At 37.0% G+C, this 22,054-nt stretch overlaps 1 protein-coding gene across 2 annotated transcripts in view; it reads right to left on the minus strand.

The window, feature by feature from the left end:
- Positions 1 to 2,530: 2,530 nt before the first annotated feature.
- Positions 2,531 to 22,054, minus strand: part of CHID1 (chitinase domain containing 1) — a 98,506-nt gene continuing 78,982 nt past the window's right edge. For both annotated transcript variants that reach the window (XM_058026423.1, XM_058026425.1), the window contains exons 11-13: positions 7,216 to 7,296; positions 4,850 to 4,892; positions 2,531 to 2,800 (exon numbers count right to left, since the gene is read on the minus strand). In XM_058026423.1, the coding sequence (XP_057882406.1) occupies positions 2,702 to 2,800; positions 4,850 to 4,892; positions 7,216 to 7,296 (223 nt within the window). In that variant the 3' untranslated portion in view covers positions 2,531 to 2,701. The remainder of the gene's footprint in view (positions 2,801 to 4,849; positions 4,893 to 7,215; positions 7,297 to 22,054) is intronic.

Raw genomic sequence — 22,054 nt, forward strand, 5'->3', positions numbered from 1 at the left:
CTTGCAACAGAGGCCAGATAGAGGAAACATTTTTTTAAATGTATCTTAGAAAACTTAATGATAATATACCGTGTTCAAATAAAGACTTCCATTTCACTGCCTGCTATTCCAGGTGTAAGATGTTTTAATAGAAACACTAAATATTTCTCCCCAGTCATACCCTTGATCCTTTATGACCAGTATCTTTGGCCTTGCCCTGCCAAGTACCTCATTTTAGGAACACTTGCTTTTTTTATCTAGGAATAAATAATGAATTACCACTTCAGCACTCCCTCCCACCTTCTGCCCTCATGCAGTTTTCCCCACTTGTCATAAAAGGAGATGCTCTGCAGGACCCCCTTTCATACCAGCATCTCTCTTCCGTGTCATCTTTTCATAAGTGTGTTGAGGAGCAAATTTCAAAAGAAAGTTGTTTTTCTTGTGGCTCACTGGTTTCTCTATTCTCTGTTATTACAAGACAACCTGACATTCCCACATGTTGAAAAATTAGGGAAATGCAAGACCAACCTATCAGAAGCTGTTCTGCATTCATTCCGGAGCTCACAGCCCTTCTGATGCTCATTTCTTCTTTTCTTTTTTTTTTTTTTTTTTTTTTTTTAACAGAGAATTTGATTATTAAGAATAAATTCAACTTTGTTTCATTTAGAATATTATTTCTAATGCAACCAACATGTTTTGCCTTTAGAGACAAAGGCAACATTCTTGTTCTTAAGCACCAATATACCATGGATGGCTCAAAATCCCATCTGGTACTTCTTACCTGGTATTTATTTTTCAGGAAAAAGCAAGGGTTATTTTTATCTTTTTCAAACACTGACGTATTTTTTCTACCCCTAAGGATGGAAAAGACATTTCTTTCCAACATAGCTGTTCTCAGAGAGAAACAGGAATCATGTACCTCACAAAAAAATCATCACAGGATATAAACAAAATGAAAATTGTGATAAATTATATATATCTTTTTTAGAGAAGAAACAAGATAAAATGAAATATCATTTTCTTCCTCACATCCAATTTGGGAAGCTACCTACTAGCTAATATAAAAAGGGATGCCATTTCATAACACAACACCTTCCATTTCTGAATATTTTTTCTGAGACACTGTGGTTCAATAGTGCCACTGAAAGTAGAAAAAACAGTGTAATAGAATTTAATTCTTGTGCTATTCTAGATACCATTGCCAGCGCGACTTTAAATTGCTTTTGAACAAACTAGAAAGTTCAAGTTAATTGAACACAAGAATTCATGTAGCAAATTATCTTACTACTAATGGTATGGAAGAAAGAAACCTGATTAGTTACCCCAGCTGGATACTCGCAATGTGAGAAGTCGAGAGATGCCAGAACTAAATCAGAAAGGTGAAGATCAATAGTTCTTTAATCAATGGTGGATTACAGTGGGATTTATTCTGCTGAAAACAGCAGGGGCAGATAAATTCCCCGCTGAGATTAATTACTGGGAAGGGTGGATGTGAACAGAGGAGTGCAGTCATCTCTGTGACAACTCTAAGTGGCAAGAAGAACACCAGTGGGAGCACAGAGCTCTTTGCCTGAGTCTCTGCTGGGGACCAATGACACCTTCATCAAATTCCCAGCACCTCTTAGTTCCTTAGAAGAAATTGCCTTGAAGCCTGTGGATTTCTACAAACCCAAATACTATAAACCAAGAGGCAGGGACACAATTTCTTGGCTTTGTTTTTAAACTGATGGTTTTTACAGCCGTTGGGTTCCTAAAAAATCCATATTACGGAGACAAAAGCACCAATGAGTGCAGCTGAATAATGACAGCTTCATGCAAAAAGGTGCTGATGACATTTACAGAGCCTGCTTAAAGTCAAGGGGTCGTCAGAGCTGCTGGGGCTTTGTCTGCTGGGATCCATCATGTCCATGGAATCCATGATTAGCATTAGAGCCTTTGTTGCTGAATGCTACAGTTCCCACAAACTGGCCACTAATGCATCACACTCTAGGGCTAAATACTGTAACTGAGCCACCAAGCTGGCTAAGCAGAGTAAAGAAATCACAGAGCATTTCTTGTACCAGAACTGATTTAGAAACAGGTCATAAATTGAAATTACTGTGACTTTGAACTACTTAAGGAATTTACTAACATGACAAAACAAACAGAGCCAACAGCTTAGCTTGTCAGTGCTTGATTTTCTACCAGCTTGAGGGAAAGTCTTCTAATTGGTCTCCCCTCCTGACATTTTATGTTCACTTACCTTACCAGAAGACAGCAAGATACAGAGTCCAGCAGATTTTAAATTTGCTGGGTGGAATATGATGGATTTATTTGTTCTCTTACTTTGATTATTACCAGTAGCTCTTTGAAAGGTCTCCGTCTTAAACTCTGATCAGATGGCATCAACTTTCCCATTTTACTTTTTGTAGAAAACATTTCAGAAAATATTTTCAACTCTGACTCCATCCAGCTATGTTGGTCTGTTTTCAATGACTTGGAATTCAGGTTCTTACACAGAAATTTCTGTGGGTTTTTACTCTGAACTTTATCAGATACCAACAACCATGTCTGTGGGGCAAATCAAAAAGGGTTCTTTATTGGGAAAAAAAATGCAAGTTTAATACAGATACGATATAAATTACAAAAAATGTTTTAAAAATCACCTCTCCAGGATACCCAGATTAATTGAAGGTGGAGCCTCAGTGAAGCAAATAAAGTCTTTCTAAGATCATCTCTCATTTTAAAGCAGATCATAAAAATAGTCCAGGCCTTGTCCCAGTTCCCAGATGGATATTCCAGTGCCCAGTTCTTCTGCAAGCTCCAATCGCAACTGGATGGACTAAAAGACAGATAAAGCAATTATGTCTCAGTCAGAGATATCAGACACTCCATACTGCCATCTCTTCATGCCATTGCCAGACATTTAAAAACATCTACCCTTGAACCAGCTACTGAAAAACCTTGTCTGTAGTTCAAATACTCTCTGGTTAGCAAGCAATCATTCAGTCAAAGACAGTTAATCGTACCAGTTAAGTCAATGACCTAATAAAAGATTACCATCTAAATTGACAAAATGCCACAGAAATAAATCAGATTTATGAACTATGCAAAGGACTATTCTAATTTAGGCCACCATTTCACAATGTACAGAAATTCTAACTCTTCCCAGAAATATCTCAGGGGTAAAATAAAACTTTATCACTGAAGACGATCAGAACAATTTGTCAAATACCATCAAGATCTCTTGCCTACCCTTGCCTTTTCCCAGGACAGAGTCACAATTTACATTACAAAAACTCTATTTTAAAGAGATTCTTGGAGATAATAATTAAAAGTATCTCCATTTGATCTCCAGCCATTGATTTAGAAGAGTTAGTTTAGCCACTGGTTAACAAGGGAAGCAATGCCACAATTCACATTCTGCCTTTTTTTTTTTTTAATTCAAACAAAAATAATTATTTTTCCATCTTTTGCTCTCAGGTTTTCCTACTTTGAACTACAGCACTGCAGTGTTTAATCTACTCACACTAGGGATGTGTTTAAAAATAATTTTCATGGGAAACAGAATAAAGTATCACAGCATCATTAACAGATCCACTGGGCCTGTCATTCATGACTGTTTTTAACTAGTCATGAACAAACTAATTTTGAGCAACCTGTCAGTGAGTATAATATTAAAAGGGGAAAGTAGCACAATTTTCATGAGGTAATAACATTCAGTGTTTCCCAACCATCCTGACCAGCAAACAAATCTCAGACTATTTCATTACAAGAATGTTGAAAAGGGAAAGAAAACCCATTTCCATGCATTCACCAATCACCACAGGTGAGTGGGGATCTGTTAGAGAGGAAATAATGAAAGAAATTTACAGGAATGAGTTTTCTTAACCTGGTTAGTACTGACAATGGCAGGGTGAAATCCTTCCCCAAGGCTGAAGAAAACAGCATAAAGCACAAGCTATCTTTTCTCTGATACACTCACAATGAAATTTTCTAACACTCTCAGACACACTGCACTAGCAAGAACATAGATGTGGTAGTTACTATCCCACATGTGATAGTACTTCCACCCATATTGGATTAATGAGGGGAAATATCCCTTTACTCATGGTGCTTAAGATAACAATCCAGAAAAACAGAGCCTTAGATCATTTCATACTAGTTTAACCATAAAAAAAAGTCTCTGGTCTCTGTAAAAATAATGTAGTTTCACTACAGAAGCAATTCCCTTCCAGTACTAAATGCCAGCAGAGGTTTAACACGCTGGCTTTTTCAGGTTTTTTCCAGTTTAATTTAAGAAAGTCTAAAGATAACTTCCTAGGAACTAAGGCTGTAATTAACCATTTTATCCTGTATTCTGCTCTACTGCAGACTATTGTGTAGAAGTTTTCAAAACACTGAAGTATGTTCCACATACTGAAATTCTGTTCCACAGAGCTGAAGAAAACAGGGTGATGTAGGCTGACAAAGAGAATCAGGATACTGTTACAAAGGCAAAAGTTCTCCAAGCTTCCAGCCACCATAATGAGAAGGAAAATTTCTTTTGTATCTTGTCTGAGAATCTGCTAACAACATGTCTGATAGTACATGAGCTGTGCACTTGAACAGATCCTCTACAGCACTGGTTTGTCCTGGTGTGTCTTATCTCTAGGCATGCTTTATCTTCAGAGTTCCCAAAACCCCATTATGCCTGAGAGAAAACCAACCTTCTTGCACAAGCAGCTGAGTCCTTGAATCATAACAATTTACATAACGTTTACATGAGGGCAAACTTCTTTCAAAAAAGCTTAAACCAGTTCAACATTTTCTGAAATATCTCAATAATGAAAGAGTCCAGTAAACATCTCTGTCCTCTTACAGCACTCTGATCTGAGAAAGTGGCACCTACCTTCAGTGTTGGGTAGAAGACTGCATGTTTTCCTCCCTTATTTCTGCAAAACAAGAAAAACAAATAGTCACAGTAGCTTTGATAGATAACAGGATTTTAAACTAAGGCTAGAACTCAAAACCAGGTTTGTCCCTTCCAAACTTAAGCACTCTGAGATACTGTGATACTGTGAAAAGGCTGACAGTGAAAACAGAGGATCCAAGAAGAGATCTCACAACAGAGTTGGTTTGATACCATATCACAGTAAACACTGAGATATTTTGTTGCAACTGGATGACAAAGCTGTCAGATTGTAACAGGCAGCTGCACCTGCTAAATGCGCATCTGAAAAAGATGAAGACATTTGGTTTTCTGATGCAAACTGTGAAATATTTTCTCCAATTCCCCGAATTCCTTTATCTTTCAGGCTAAATTAACTGCGCCAGCAATATAAAATATACAGACAGGGCAAGCTATACTGGGCACAAATACCAAGGTGGCATTTTAAACCCCTAGTAATAAGAAGGATGAGTTACAAGGGGTCTCACAGCATCACTTTACCACTTAGGCCAGGAGAAAAAGTGGAGTGCATGGACAGACCAAGAAGGAATTGCTCCTAAAATCTCAACACTTACGTAAGTGAATACCTGCCTGCGCACTGGGACAAGCACTCTGATTTCTGCAACTATTTGTAACAGTCTCTGCCTGCTACATGAAATCATTAGCTGTGCTTTGCTTAAAGATTCATGATTTCATTTCTCAGCTCTTGCAGACGTGCAAGATTTCCAGGTGAGAGGCCTCACCAGGGAAGCATACATATTTCAGGCCTGGCTGCCATCCCTGTCCAAGATAATTGAACCTTTGCAAAACAAAGTGGTAACTGAAAAAGAGTTCCTTAAATAACTCTCCCCTGCAGCCAGCTGAACCCCTCAGCTGACTGCCAAGCACAGCACAAGTGAAGTTTAGAATGATTTTCAGACAGAGTGGGCTTCATGCATCAAAAATTCCTCCAGGAAGCCCCACACAAGAACCTCCAAAGTTGGGCTTCAAAGGAAAAAGAGGAAGTACTACTGACAAGCTATCCCTTTGCAACAAGATCATTTTGCCATGCAAGAAATGTGATTCAGACATGAATCCCAGAAGCATGCCATTCAAACAGAGTCCTCAGAGTTACACTTTTGAGAGCAAGTTTTCATCTAGTGCTCATTGTGTCTCCAACAGGATTGGACATTAAAGATCAGTAACACAGAGCTTCTGATTTATTCCTTTTTAGTTAACACAAAAAACTGTAATTGTTTGGTGCAAAGTAATTTTGCAACAGGATACCAAATAATTAAAAATGAAGGCATACAGATCCCAGTCCTTTCATACAAACACATGAAAAAAACCCCAAATTTAAACACTGCTCAACAATAGATTTTTTTTCCTGATAAATAAAAGAAGAAAATTACAGGCTGAGAAACACCTTGAAAGTTAAAATAAAAATACAAAGGTAGGTGATTTGTAGGTTTAGTTTTAATTTTTGTTTTTTGGTTGGGTTAAATATTGATAAATATTTTAGACCAGATTTTTTCAGAAATAAAGAAGTTTTGATTGTTTTTAATAAAAGCTTCTAAAATGTGTTTTACTCTTCCTTTCAGTTGTGTATCTTCACATTAATAATGCATTGAGTAATATAAAAGACACGGCTTTGCAGAAGTAGTAGGATTTGATTGTATCATTTTGAATATTTTGATATTTTTGCATAAAAATAGCAAATTATAAGAGGATCAATAAGATACTGCTGAGTTTATTTATTTTAATCTATTTTAAATGGATTCTTCAAGATCAGGAATCCTCTTGTCATTTCACAATGAACAAGGGTGGACAAAGAACATTATTGCCCTTAACGCTCTCAGTTCTTTCAAAAACTTTATCTGGAAGTCCCTTAGTTTTACTTCTATTACATTTCTCTACAGTCCATTCCATCTAGTGGAGGTTTGTCACTTAAACAATCTAACCAGTAGGATTTGTGAAACCAGGCTCCTGTACCATAGATTTTTCTCCAAACTATTTTTGGCTGAGTTATTGGTAATCACCCGACAGCTCCCAGTACTCATCTCAGAGCCTCTGATTAACTGACACTCAATAGATAACTTTGATGGATAATTTCTAAAGATATGACCCATCAGACTTCTCTTCTAAAGATTGTTCTAGTTTATGTAATTTCATGAATCCTTCTGTGATTTTCTCCTCTGACCCAAAACACTCTTTTATGCTGCAGTTCAGTGTTGACACACAGATCACAATCAGCAGAATTTCCATTTGCTGAATTCAGTTGCATACTACAGTCATTGGCCCATGCCCAAAAATATTTGCAGAATGGTAAGTAAATAAATGTAACTCACTTTTTGTATTCAAAGTAGTGTTCAGCAATTTGTTCATCCCAGACAATTTTTGGCTTGTGTTCCTTCAAGGTTTCAATGTACCTACAAATTAAAAACATAGATAAGGAATTAAGTTTTCTAAGAAGCAGTTATGAAATTACATTGCAGAAATTTCAAAAGAGCAGTTTTACCATGTTTAGATGTTGAGCACAGTATCAAAAATATCTTTTTGTTGACAACTCATTTCCTAAACCACTTTGAAATTTCATGTTTGCATTTTTAGGCTATTTTTTTTCTAAAGTGTTGCATATTAATATCTGAGGGGAGGGTGTCAGGAGGTGGTGCCAAGCAATAGGACAAGAGGCAAGGGGCAGAAAGTGATGCACAGAAACTTCCGCCTGAGCATGAGGAAACGCTTTACTATGTGGGTGACCAAGCACTAGAATGGATTGCCCAGAGAGGCTGTGGAGTCTCCTTCCCTGCAGATATTCAAAAGGTATCAGGGCACCATCCTGAGTAATATGGTCCCTGGAGCAGGGAACTTGGACTAGATGGCCTCCAGTGGCCCCTTCTTAATTCTGTGATTTGTGTGACTCTGTGAATTGATTAATGTCCATTGATAGCAAATCTGCAAGGACACATGAAGGTACTGTTGTAACATTTCTACAGTCTGGAACCCATATGCCAAAGCACAGGAACTGAAGTCATCCCTAGGCTGTACACAACTGCATCCTCCACTATGAGGCTCATGTCATCAGGAAAGTTCTTCTAGGTAAGGGGCTTAGCTAATCTTCTAAAACTGAAGCTGTCAAGGAAAGTTCACTGCTAAGTAATTCTGCATATGGATTTTCCCCATCACTGGCTTCTTGGCATTATTATCTTGCATGGACATTTTGAACATGGAATGACCTATCTCCCCTGACACAAAGTGAGGATTGAGTACTACTTGGACCCAAAACCCTGGGGTAGAAGAGCTGGTATGCTGTAAATTTATAGCTCATAGTATCCTCTCAGGGCAGAGACAGTGTCTGCATTTCTGACAGCAAAACAGAAACAAAGCTGCTGGCTGCCACACATCAGAGGACCAGAAGATGGCAAGCTACTGCCAGTGATAGAGGCCACACAGGTGTCACATAAAAATGAGAAGTCTCATTCCCCTGTCTCTTCTGCATTTTTTTTAGCCCGCATCTTTGGTCATCTCTTTTTGAAAGGTCTATCAAAGCCATCTTCCACAATTGGTCTCATTCTTGCAGTAATTTCTCTGCTTATGACGGGATTTGGATGGAAACATTTCCTTCAAATCATCTTATTTATTATTAAGAAATTTTCATCAGCCACTATCCTGACTGCATCAGTGCTGAAATTCCATCTCACTATTATACATCAAGAAACAGAAAAATTTTGTATTGCTCAGTTTGAAAAAGATTTGTTCTTTCATTTGGTACTATTCAAAATGCAATTAAAATATTCAGCATTGCCAGGATCATCTTCTCTCTTTTGCTGTGGCTTTCTCATTCATATATTGGCAAAATGTTTCCTACAGCTAGCGGGTTTAGAAAAGATTTTCTTTTGTATTTATATCAAATGAACCCAGCCAGGCATGGATTTATCTACATAAGCAAACACACAGGAACATGTGAGCACATGGAAACATGAAGAGGTCTTGCACTCTCCCTAAGCCACACATGCCCTGGAATAATGGACCTTTTCAAATGGGGTAAGTTAGACCTTTTGGAACCTGCCCATCCCTTTTTAAGACATACAAAAATTTTTAAGTTGGCCCACTAGAAACATATGCAAAGAAACCTAGTTTTTTATACTTAAAATTTAAGGACAGATTTTAACAAACTGTCCCATTCCAGTAATGCCAGGAGACTACACTCATATAGAATATGGTACCAAGGTGTTCCAGAGCAGAAAACAAAAATTACCAGCCAAGACATCCTGGCACACAGCTTTGTTCCTGAATGTATGTCTTTAGATGGGAAATCTTAATTCTGCTAGCTAAAATTCCCAACACAATTAAAGAGTGCTCAAAATACTTATGAACAAGCTTTAAAAATAGAAGTGCAAGTGGAACCAATTATTATACCCTTTTCTATTAAAGGTATATTATTATTATTTTAAACCTGTTAAGGCATATACCACATTTAATGAGCACTCATCTTGACCACGCACAGAGAATTTATTTCCCTTGCTTCTGTCTCTAGGCATTTATCCCCACAGTATGTAACAGCAAAATTGAAAAAGTTCATCTTGAAATCACATCTACAGTGATGAGACTAGCTACAAGCTTGAGTTGGGGAAAAAAGAAGTATTAGCCTCCAAATTGTCATTGCTATCCACTAATCTTAGGGAGCCTACTTGAAACATATGAACTTGGTTTTTATGTTTCTCAGTTAAGGACAACAAAAATTCCAAGCACAATGTTTAAACAATAAGCTCTCATTTACTTCAGTTGCAACTGCATGCTCAATGCCTAAGAAAACCAAGCTTTATCTTTTTCAATGAGACACAAAGTTGCTGTGAAGAGTTGGGAAGAGTTGCATCAGCAAACCACACCTATTTCCCACGGGCTTTCTATTGCCCTAACTTGGGAATAACCCATTCCCTTCTTGTAGTAATTTCCCCTTTACTTGATTCCTTTTTTTTTTCAGTAAAAGAAAGAAAGTAAGAACTCCAAGAAATGCCATATTATCCTATTATCTCAGTAGTATCCTACCACATGCACCATAAGTGGAAAGGTTCCTGTGTAAAACTGCATCAGCATAACCACAACACACTTGCTTGACTCAAACTAATACATACCAGGCACTCTTAATATATTATCTCCTAGCTGGGGCAGTACTTGACTCAACAAATATTTGACATGCACTGGTTAAAATAAATAAATAAATAAATAAATAAACAGAAACGCAAAATTTGCCATTGCACCGAACAAGACAAGGGATGTCAATGTGTCTGGGATAGCAGAATTCTAGATAAATTTTCAGGTTCTCAAAGAGGAAAAGAAAGGGGCAAGAAGCTCACCACAGCCAGCTTTCCTTTTTTTCACCCCTCATTTCACTCTGTACCTTTCAACTCATATTTACTGCTATTTTTTCATTCTCTCTTTCTAATTTATCCCTCTTACTACTGCCTCTGTGCCAGTTCACTCCGGCTTTTATACAGCTATCCAGACTAATTCCTCATCCATCACCTCCTAACTTACTACCGTTCTTCTTTTACCAAGCTGCCTCAGCAGTTAAGAGAATGAAAAACACTGAAAACTCAGCTTCACAGCCTTGCACTACATATTTCCTGGGAAGTTTGTGACCATTTGCAGAGCAAGTCATGCTGTTTCTGTGGTGCCAGCCTGAAACAAGGTCAGCACAGATGAAGTATCTGGATTATTGATGCCAGCCTCTACTGAAGCACCAGGGCAACATATAGAAATGACAGATCTGCATGGATCATCAGCAATAGTAACAAAAGGCCAGTGTCACCTGCATGTCCACCTTGCCAATACGTGTTCTGACACAGACAAGTGCCATTCTGCTCACTTAAATTGCCATGCCTTTGTCAAAATGGGCACTACCTGGTATTCGGAGAAGAACAATTATTTGTGTGACAGATACTCTTGGTTACAAACACTCTGGGTTAAAGCAAACACTTCCTTCTGCAAATTAAAGGAGAAGCCAAAACATACATATTGGAGTTGCTGTAAAGTCAGTCCTGCCAAAGACGTGTACCTATGAACAACCCTAATGTGGCTACACCTACACACTATTGCACTTTACTGTTTATTCAATGAATAAATAAAGGAACCAGATGAAAGTTTCTCAGGATTTATGGCTGGTGTTCCTTTTCTTAGATGCTTTTCTTCCAAAACATGAAAAATGGCAGGGCCCTGGAATATGTTAAGGTAAAACCCACAATCTTTAGTCCCCCTGAAGAAGCTATTTATCTTCATGGATGATGCTTTTTTCACTGAGAATATAAAGAAACCAGTCTCTAGTATATCTTTTGCAACAAAAATTTACATTCTAGGAAGAGATAGTTTTGTATTTAATTCTTAGACTAGGATTTATTTATGAAGTTAAACTTTTTAATCTTTGGGTGTTTTGCTTTCCTAGTCCTGAATCACTCTGCAACCAAAAAACTGTAGTGAAAAGGAAACCACTACTGAGCATACATTGCATTTTAATGCTCTTTTCTAACACTTTATTTTTCTCCCCAGTTCTCACATGAACAAAACTCTGATTAGAAGCAATAGGTCTCTAATCAGAATGAAGGATCATTTTCTCCTGCTACAGAAAATTGAGTTTATCTTCAACTGTACCATATTTGAGAGACTCAGTCAAAGAACAAAAATACTACTCAGCTTGAAAATCTATACCACACATTTTCTTTTCAGTTTTCTTCAGTTACAATAGACTTAGTTAAAATGTGAACCTACCAGGAACTGTATCTCCATAAATATCAACAGTGCCTATGCATGGCAAGTTTTAGACACAGCTGGACAGGGCCCATCTTTCCTCTTTATAGGGAGCTGTATCTTTTAATAAAAGTAAGAGAAGTCACACAAAAGGCTGTATTTTAGAGCTCAAGAGTTCCAATTTCTGATGCAAAACAAATAGACAGAATAGCTCCAAAACCAGTTTTTATAGGCACACTCCTAAGAACATTCTTCGTACGTATCTTCCAAAAAAGCACCAGCCCATTTCTCCACCGCTCTGTGTACATCAGGACACTCTGTGAATGGGAAGATACCCATCTTTACAACAAGAGTTTTTACAGGAGTTGTATATATAACCCATAAGTCAAACCCCTTTTTATTTCATGTTTAATTTTAGCTACCTTGACACTTACCATTTAAGGTTTTTCTTAATTATTTCCTTTTAGTTGAGACAAAATGTCAAGAAACAATACAATCTGGAGACATTTTTTAAAAAAAGCTTTTAAAAGTGGGAATTTTTTGGCCTTCTCTGCTTCTTAGAAGACAATTTCTAAAAAACAAATGCCAAAATTCTGAATATCCTATAAGCTATTGAATTATTTAGTCATGAAACTAACAGTTTTGATAATAGCTGTCTTCCATGATAATAAATAGAAACACAAAAAGAAAAAATTTGAAAAAAAAAAAAAGATTTTATACAGATTTTGAGTTTTCAATCACTCAGTCCCTAAAACTGCAGCTTGCAAAAGGTAGAGATGCCCTACAATTTAACCATCTTTATATATTAGCCTTTAAAATACTTTTGAAAGCATTCATAAATTTATTAAATACCTAGCAGGGTCATTAACAACATAATGTTATTTATGTGTGTGTGTGTGTATGTTTATCTATACAGCATTACACAGTGCAGAAAAAAAGATCAACAACAGACTGAATGATTAAGCTTTCACCACACTGGTTCCATCAGGATCACTTAAGAACCTTTTTACTCATCTCCTCTCTCCACTCAATAACACCATATTTACAATTTTTATGCTTCCAACTTTAAAATGTTGTAATGTTGCATAGCACTGTATCCCTTGCTTGCACATTAAAGAATTCAGATTTTAACATATATCCCACAAGTTCTTTCAAAAGCAAATAGGTTATCCAGGAAAAAGACAGTTACTATGTATGTTCTAGAGAATCAAAAGTATGAACTAACATGGAAATAATTTTTACTCTGAAGATTTATGCATCTGAGTGGAGAGCACACTATAAGCCTGTCTATAGGGTATATTATTCAAAAATAATTGTTAAGTCTTTAGATTATTTAATGTAAAAGAACTAATAAAGGCAGTTTGAAGAGAGACATCAATCAGTTAGCTGTTAAAATATCCAAATAGCAGCCTAGAAATGAAAAATCTATAAGCAAGAACCATCTTTCTCTAGTAATCTCTCTGTTGCTGCCTGAACCTTGCTCTGTCAGTTTTAAAGGTAATAAAGAATATTTTTACTATTTTAATAGTAACAGGTTTGCAACATAGTAGTTTTTCTGGGTGTATTGCTTTCAGTAAGTGTTATAAAATCATTCTCGCTGATTTCTTCACTATACTTCATTATTGACTTGATAGATTACACTTTTCAGCATTTCCACACCAACCTCACACAAACCCACTGACCTTGTACTTCTGCCATGATCACCAGCCCAATGAAAACAAGAAGAAGCTCAGTGACATTTCTATCATTACTCTGGGCTCTTCAAAAGAGCATCTTGTTCAGCATTTTCAAAGTAATTTGGAAACAAGAATACTTTGCTAGACACAACTGCAGAGAGACAGAGAATTGTTCCTAATTTACAGATTTCAGCGGACACAGTAGACAATATCAAGCTTTTCAAAAGCATCCCTGTCTCAAGAAAAAATGAGCATCAAAATCTTCTTGTGCATTACTGTGGCTACAGAAGAAAACATAAAAAATACATATTTCTATGTATAGAGCTTTACATGTTGGTGGTGGCCCTTATTGTCAGCTTCACAGAGGTTTTATAGGGAGACTCACTTGAGAATTTACACAGTGGTACACTGGCAAATTATCCACAGGAATGTCAAGTACAGCTGAAAGCAATACAGCGCATGCTGCAATTCTCAATATACCCAAAAAGGCAGTTCTTTACCAAAAAAAGACCCCGCAAAGTTACAGTAGGATGTAGGGGGATAGAATATAAGAAAATAAAGATCGTGTAAAAAGTAATCTTATCCCTCAGGAGTTGCAGCTGGGCCAATTATCAAAGGTTAGGAGCAGGCCTGACTTTAACAGGGCACAGCTGTAACCAGTGAGAAGAAGAGTGCTATAAAAGAGTGGGGTGGCTGCTTGAGAGGGGAACTGGAGTCAGTGGCTGCTTTGTGAAGAAGAAAGAGTCAGTGCTCTGAGGAGCTGTCCATGAGAAACACCAAGAAGGCATGAAACTTTTGTGATAAGGAGACAACAGTATGGAACCCCTGCAAAAAGATGACAACCGTTAGATATTGATCTATTAATAGAATTAATCACACACAAGGCAGAAAGGCGTGAGCATTTATCTATATATTTAAGATTTTTACTCAAACTGATGGATTTGGGAGGAACATATGAAAATCTCCTTAAAGAAAACAAGACCTTGATTTTTAAGTCAAAAATGATTTCTTAGACAATGAGGATAATTATTAGAGTGAGGGAGAAGGTCTGCTTATCTGTTTGTGTGCCTCCAGTAACACGTTGCTGTTCAGCAGCATTACTGTTTCTAAAGGAAGATTGAAAATATGTATTGTTGAGAAGCCAATGTGATTCTTTCCTCAGTTGGGGTCAAACCACTGCACTGACATTACAGAAGCTTAATGCCCATTCTTCTTAGAAGAAACACAGGTCCTAACAGATTCCTATAAGGCAATGTATCATCAAGAAACAGTGAAAGTATTAGTGCTTCCTAGACCATACATAAAAACTTACATTCTGCTCCACCTCACCCAATAATCTGCCTTAGTTTCTGTCTTAGAGTCTCAGACAAGACAGAGTGTTTCTGCTTAAAAATACTTCTCAACATGATGAAAACTAATGTTTGTTTATCCCTACAGGCTTGTTTCAAGAACCAGCAGGTTCACCCTAAAAATAAAATCTCTGAAGACAAAACTGCTAGTTTAAGGGCCCATTTCCTGAAATGTTTAAGTAACACTCAATTGAGGTTGAAGCATTTTCAGATCCATCACTCCAAATAAAATACTGTGCTCTATTCTTCTAAGAACTGACATAATAAGCACTGCATTTGAAAAAGTGGGGCTATTTATCTTTGGATGTGAGGCTGAACAAAGTTCAGATCCGCCAATATATCTGCTGCTCAGCTTCAGCTGTAAATAACAAAAACTAAAAAACTATGCTACTTCTGTTGTGTGTCAGATTGGGTTTGTTGGGATTTCTTTTACTCACATCACAAAAACTTTACAGACTTTCTTCTTGCTCAAAGTAAACAAATCAGCTCTATTTACATAGTGGTACACAGATTAGCAATGAAAACTGTTATACTGGATTTGGAGCCTGGTCAGATTCAGTTAATCTTAATTCAGTGTATAGGATATGAAGTTTGATCCACTCCAGTATAAAAATAAATTTTGAGTGCAAACTTACCTACTTTGATATTCTTAATTCTTCTATACCTACTTCATTTAAAAAGGTACACATTAAAAAATCACATTTCTTTTCCATCCACTTCTAAAAGGTCAGATGATCTTAATGCAATTAAATACCACTTTTAGCTTTCCCAGTTGCTTCTTGTATTTCTCTTCAACCACTCCTGAATTTAAATCATCCCAACACAACACAAGGTCAATAGCAATGTCATCCAGCAGGTTTAGGAAACACAAAAGCCAGCAGGAACATCTTTTCTTCACCCTGTGTCAGGAAGGGAGAAGTGCAGTTCTTCCTCCAAGCCTCCACCTCAGTGAGGCAGGGGGCTCATGCCCTGTTTCCAGAGGGTTGCTGAGATGCCCTGTTTGAGTCCCATGCAGGGGCAAGAACTGCTTGGTAGCAAAGGAGAAATGAAGGGAACGTGCATTGGGGAACATGCATTGGGTGCAAGCAGCAGAAGGCACCAAGGGTGGGACAAGGACATGAGCAAAGAGGAAGATCTGCTCCCAGATGACTTATGTCAGGCAGAGCACAAAATCTGCAGGCTGCAGGAAGGACTATGGGGATGTAAAACTGACCAAGACCAGCAACTGCCCTAGGAATGAAATGCTGCCTCTGTTGTCTCTCCCAAAATAGGAGGTCACACAGAAGGAGAGCTGTCTGCAAGGAACCAGAACTTCAGACAATGAAATAAACAACCTACAGTAGAAGACTGTACCCTGAAAAAGCTAACCACTATTTGGATTCCCTTTGCTTCTGAGAACAAGACACAGAAAAGCATCTGCACTTCCAAGTAGCCTCAGAAGAATGTTCAGGTTCCTTAGCTGACAATCACATCAGGCCTACAATTTCCACTACTATCATGAATGAGTGGTTTGTCTGCTTAAAGCAACTCCATCAAAGGGATTGGCAAAAGGAGGAGCTAAACACCAAATACCTTCTATAAAATAAAAGAAACACAGCTCAGGAATAGTTTTTTTGGCATGTAGTAGTTATAGAAGCACAGTAATAAATTTAAGTTATCAAGCTTAATACAGCAGATAGTTTCATATGAAAGAAATCATAAATTCCATCCTTGGCAGGGAGGATTGTAACTAGAGAAGTTAAGTATCCTAAAGGAAAATCTATGGCAGAGCAGTAAATTTTCCAAACCTCCAGTGTCCCATAAAGATATGAACTATATACTCTTTTCCATCTTTCGGGACCAGATGAAGTGAAGAACAAAGAACACTGTTGCTGACTTTTGAGTTAATTTTTCATACTTGGCAGAAGGCTCTTTCTCCTCTCAATTGACTGTGTACATCAACAGAACTGATGTAAGACTTCCAGACTTTGTTTTTTGAAAAGACAGAATGATGACAAATTCATGCAAATGAGTATTAATCTCTCATAAAAAATGCAAATCTCAGAAGGTTAATACATTTTTAACATGCCTTAAAATAATCTAGATATCATATAATTCCTCAGTTTTTGGCATGACTTGAATTGAAGACAGGCTATGAAGTCATAAACTATCTTTTAACCAATGAGAGTGGAAGTTTATGCCCTTTTAAATAACTCTCTTTATCAAGGCAGCTAAGTAAATATTTGAGAACCTGAATTTTAAATCACTTGATATTTAGTTATACTAATGCATATTCATGTGACAGTGTTCAGTTTCAAAGAAGAGCCTGGGCACTTTTCATCATGAAAATATGGCAGAACATCTTCCTTATCTTTGCCATAACTCCAAAACCTATTTGTATATTCTTATCTATTTAGTTTCTGCTGAAGACATATCTTCCTTCTGAAAAAATCTGCTAAGATTAAGACTAAATTAAAAAGCAAAAAGGAATATGTACAAACTTTTAAAAATTATTTCCAAAAGAGCTGTTACTTAAATCAAACAGTAACACTTGCATTGCAAATCAGAGGACAAAATGATGGCTGCCACATTTTTTCCCCCTTTAAATTTCAAAATGCAATGCTATTTACGTCTAACAGGCGTGTAAGTATTTTTTTAAAATCTTAAATTAAACAGCACTTATAGCATTAACCTCTCAAAAGATCTCTGGTTGGCTCAGGAAATTGCTGGTTTAAAGGAAGAATGAAAAGGGCATTATACTCAGCATATGTGGGATCTGTGTACATCTAAATTTTTTAACATCTGGGGAAGTTAGAAAAGAAATTCTTTTGCTGTGCTTGTATGACAGAAGTTTGCTTTTTGCAATTATTTGAACAAATTCAGACGGTAAGTGTTGACAAATTATCCTAGTACACTGCTAAAGTTAAAACAGTCAGGCATTTCTGTCTCCAAAGTTGTTCCATATGCAAACATATTAAATTGCAATAACACTTTCAAAACACTATCACTTTGCACTACCTACACAAGTCATCCAACACATGGAGCAATCACCAGCACAGCTGTGCAATCAATAAAAGAAGAACGTCCTTTAAACACTTACTAACTGTTAAGTTAAGCAAGTTAAATATTAAGACTATGATATGCATGTTAGAAAGGCAAATCCAGAAAGTCGAAAGCAAGATTAAAAAGTGAAAAATACTCCAAAGGATCAATTTCTAAAAGCATAGTGGCTGAGAGATGGATACAATGTGGAATGAAGACATGTCTTTTTTTCTTTTTTTTTTTTTTAAAGCACAATTCAGAAACAACTGTTGGGGAAAGAAGCTTTCATTTTCCTTTTTTCTTCTGATTTCATCAGCAAACATTGCTTCTTTCAGAGGCCCAGAAAAAGCATGTGATTGCTTTAATTAAAAAAAAAATTGTTACTGGTGAATCATGTCTGACAAGATTCTGAAAGGTTCATACCCACAAACAAGTCAACTTTTCTACCTTAAGGCAGGCCTGAGGGGAGAAGTAAAGCTCTACTTTTCATTGCAAAGAGCTATTTCCAAACCATATGGCAGACGTGCCACCTGGGAATAACTCCCTGTGCCCTACATACCTAATTAACACAAGCTCTTGCTACAGTGGTATGCACAGAGAAGAGGAATGAATGACCTTGTTAGGTGAAGACACATAAAAAGAGGATGAGAGCAAGGCTTGGAGATGAAGAGAAACAGATGGGACTGTCAGCTGTAGAGCCCTACAATGCACGAGCATGGATAACATGGGGAATATTGCTTGGATTAGATGAAACAGTTCCAACTGCAGTCACAGGAAGACTTACTGACCTACATTTGGGATTGGTAAGGCTTTTGCTGCATGATATTTTAGTTGTACTTACTTTTACATGAAGTGCAGGGCTGTAATCTGCTCCTCTCTTGCTCTGCATTGCAGCTACTCCTGTAAGTGCCAGTACTGCTTTATACACTTTGTAGTCTACACACAGCTACTGCACCACTTCAGAAGCTCTTTAATTTCAATCCCCCACCCCCAGGATGCTACAGTTTTCTCTTTAAGAACCATTACTGCCAGAAAATGGATTCTGTATTTAGCATCAAAAATGCTTGGTGATCAATTCCAGAAGTCTTGAAGATAAATAAAAATATCTCCTCACACCATGAAAAAAGTGCAGGTTCTTGTCTTACCAATAGGCTCTAATGCCATATCTGAGATTGATTGAACTTGTTTGGCAGACTGATTTAGGCACTTGCTGATTTAAAAACCCAAATATTATGTTGTTAGAAATATTTTTTCTCCCACAAAGCTCTATATTTGTGGATTATGATGGCTGCTGTCTTTGATCAAATGCTCAGAAAGTTTTCAAGCATAAGACCAAACTTGGAGGAAAAAAACCTGCTGCAACACACGACTGACAGCCAGAACACAGAGAAATGCCCTGAGAAATCCAAAATGCATTTTATTGGGCCATTTGTCTATGTGGACAAGGCTATCACATACATCACACGTTACAGACTTCCTAAGAGGATGAGAACAAAAGAAAAAAAAGCATTGAGGACAATAGGTAATTTTTATCCATTAATATTTCCAAGCAAGGAACAGCAATTCAAGTATGCTAGATACTTTTTTTGGATCCTGGGGAATGAAGAGATAGATTACTAGATCTATTAATTTACATTCACAAAACATATTCCAATTACAAGTAGTTTCTGACCTTTTCTGGCCCCACAGCCATTGCAAGAACCTCTTTAATTACTTGTCTTTTTTGCAATAAAATACAATTAAGCAGCACTAATTATTTGACACAAGATATTTTAAGTATGGAAGAGGCTAACCAGTTGCTATAACAACATAATTGAATGAACTTGACTGGCAGGTACTACATATTCTTCTCCTATGGCAGAAGAGTTTTGTTCTGCACCTTCACTTTCAAATGTATCATCTTTGCTCTAATTTATACCTACAATAAAATAAGAAGATATTGAATAGAAGAGTGCTGAAAGAATTCACAAAACCATCATTGTTACAGCATTTCACACCACGTGATAATGCATAAATATTAAGCAATTATGACAGAGGTGGGAAGACTATGGATTAAAATAAAAAACCTATGTAGCAAAAAGGTCTTCTTCTGAGGACAGAAGTCTGGGATAACTTTATAAATTAGACAGAAACAATACCAATCCAAAACCAGTCAATAATGATAGGGATATTTTTATGATAAAACAGTGACTTATCCCTACATGGGCAACTAAATATGCCATGATGTATAATTGTTTCTTAAAAAATACTGCAACATCATTTAAAAAATTAATTTAAAAAATCAAGTCAGATATCCAAAAATTATAACTGTCTAAATTTCTTTATGTGATTCCAAATAATCTTCATTGTGTTCCCCAAAAGATCACAGAGGGAAAGGGAGGCTGAGAATTTATCAAGTTGGCCCAACTATATTACACGACAGGAATGGGTAGCTTCAGGAGCACTTTTCTCAATGTTCAGAACTCAGGACAAATTAAGGAAAGATGAACTGTACAGATTATTTAAGGAAAAACATAAAAACATTAGGATTGCAAAATAATTAAAATAGCAATAAGCCTGGTTACTAAAATATCAGTACTAAAAAAGTCAATATACTTACCCACACATATTAAAAATGGAATAGACAACAACATCACTCAGTATATCAGATGTGAACAAAAACTACTCAATTTACATCATGGATTATGTTTGTAGAGACAGAAGAATAAAATATATTTTTCATTACCCTAGTCATAAGAAACATTAATATGTAGATTGTGAGCTGAAACTTACTGAAGTTCATGATGATTTTACAAGGCTGAAGTAGATGCTGAGAGCAAGTTTTGCTCCCATCAGTTTAGAAAATCTAAGTGATTGAGTAAGGAGGGAGCAGGACCTAGGGATTAACTCATAGACCAGTTATGAGGTAAATGTTCTGCTGCTGGTTTGCTACTCCTACCTCTCTTTTATGGTCACAGGCAAGTAATTTATCAACACAGAATATCCCCAACATAAAACAAGGCTGTACTTACTTTTACTAGTACATTGAAACTTCACACTGGATATCATGCCCACATTAATTACTTCCAACATTATTTTAAAGCCTCACATAAAGAAACTCAGGTCTAATTTGGATGCACTGTTCATAAAGAAATTCTGAAATTTTAGTTAACATAGGAAAGGGCCATGGAGGATTCAGCAACAATCCTTGCTTGGTGGGAGCCTGATTGCACCATGTTCCTCTGTATGAGCCAAATAATTTAAAACTCCTTGCATTACGTAAACGACAAGCTAGCAACATCTAGAAAACACACTCAGCTAAGCAATGAAGCTGGGGAAAGATCTGGAGCACAGGTCTGATGAGAAGCAGTGCTTAGCCCACAAAAAAAGGAGGCTTAGGGAGAACCTTATGGTGGTTTATGAGTTAAATTTCTGAAACAGAATGCCAGTACAGAAGGTTGAGCAGAAATAGAAATTAGACATAACAATTCATCTGCTTGCTCTCTGCTACTTCCTTTTTTCTTTTCAAAAGCATTAGGAATCACAGAATGGCTCAAGTTGGAAGGAACCACTGGTCATCTCATCCAACCTCTCTTCTCAAACTCTACAGCACATTATTCAGGGTTATGTCCAGGCACCTTTTGAATAGGTTAAAAAGCTCAGGAAAAAAGAGCAATGATTAACACCTAAGGTAATCTTTATGGTAAAATACTTGATGGGTGTAAAGCTTTTCAGTTTTCCTTTGGCCACAACTAGCTAACTAGAGAATTAAAATCACCATTCAAGAACAAGTTACCAGTTGCTGATCAAGCCTTTCACAGCTGGAGTTGAACAGTAAAGGGGCCTGGTTTAGTGCAGTTGCAGAGCAGAGGGAAAGAAATCAGAGCCTCAACCCCAGATGATGCAGAACACAATGAGACAGCAAGACCCTTCTTACAGTACCTCAGAGTGGCCCCCCAGATATTCAATATGCACTGAATGTGAAAATCAGCTGTAGTTCACTAACAGAAAATTAAATACATCAAGGAAAATGCTGATGAGTGATGTTCTTGTATTGGCTGTCCCAGTGAGGCATGTCAGCAAAGAGAATTAAGTAATCTGTGGAATGTTCCCCTGCTGAACCAGCAGAAGAGGACCTTGTAAAGGGAAGTATGTGGTCTGTTAAGACTGACGTGTCAGACAGGACAATTGTTGAGTTTAAATGTAATTTCAGGAGAAATAAGAAATTTCTTGAGAGGGCACCCATAGTCCAATGGTTACACTGTGTTAAACACTCATTCTGTGACAGCATTAGTCGCTGCATTTGAAGCATCTGTAAATCAAAATACTGGACAGTTTCCTTGCTACAATGAGAGTGCAGTGACTGAAAGGAATATTACTACTGTTTTCAATAATAAAACAAAACAAAACAGGTTTTT

Source organism: Melospiza georgiana, chromosome 6 (assembly GCF_028018845.1).
Source record: "Melospiza georgiana isolate bMelGeo1 chromosome 6, bMelGeo1.pri, whole genome shotgun sequence".
Taxonomy (NCBI): domain Eukaryota; kingdom Metazoa; phylum Chordata; class Aves; order Passeriformes; family Passerellidae; genus Melospiza; species Melospiza georgiana.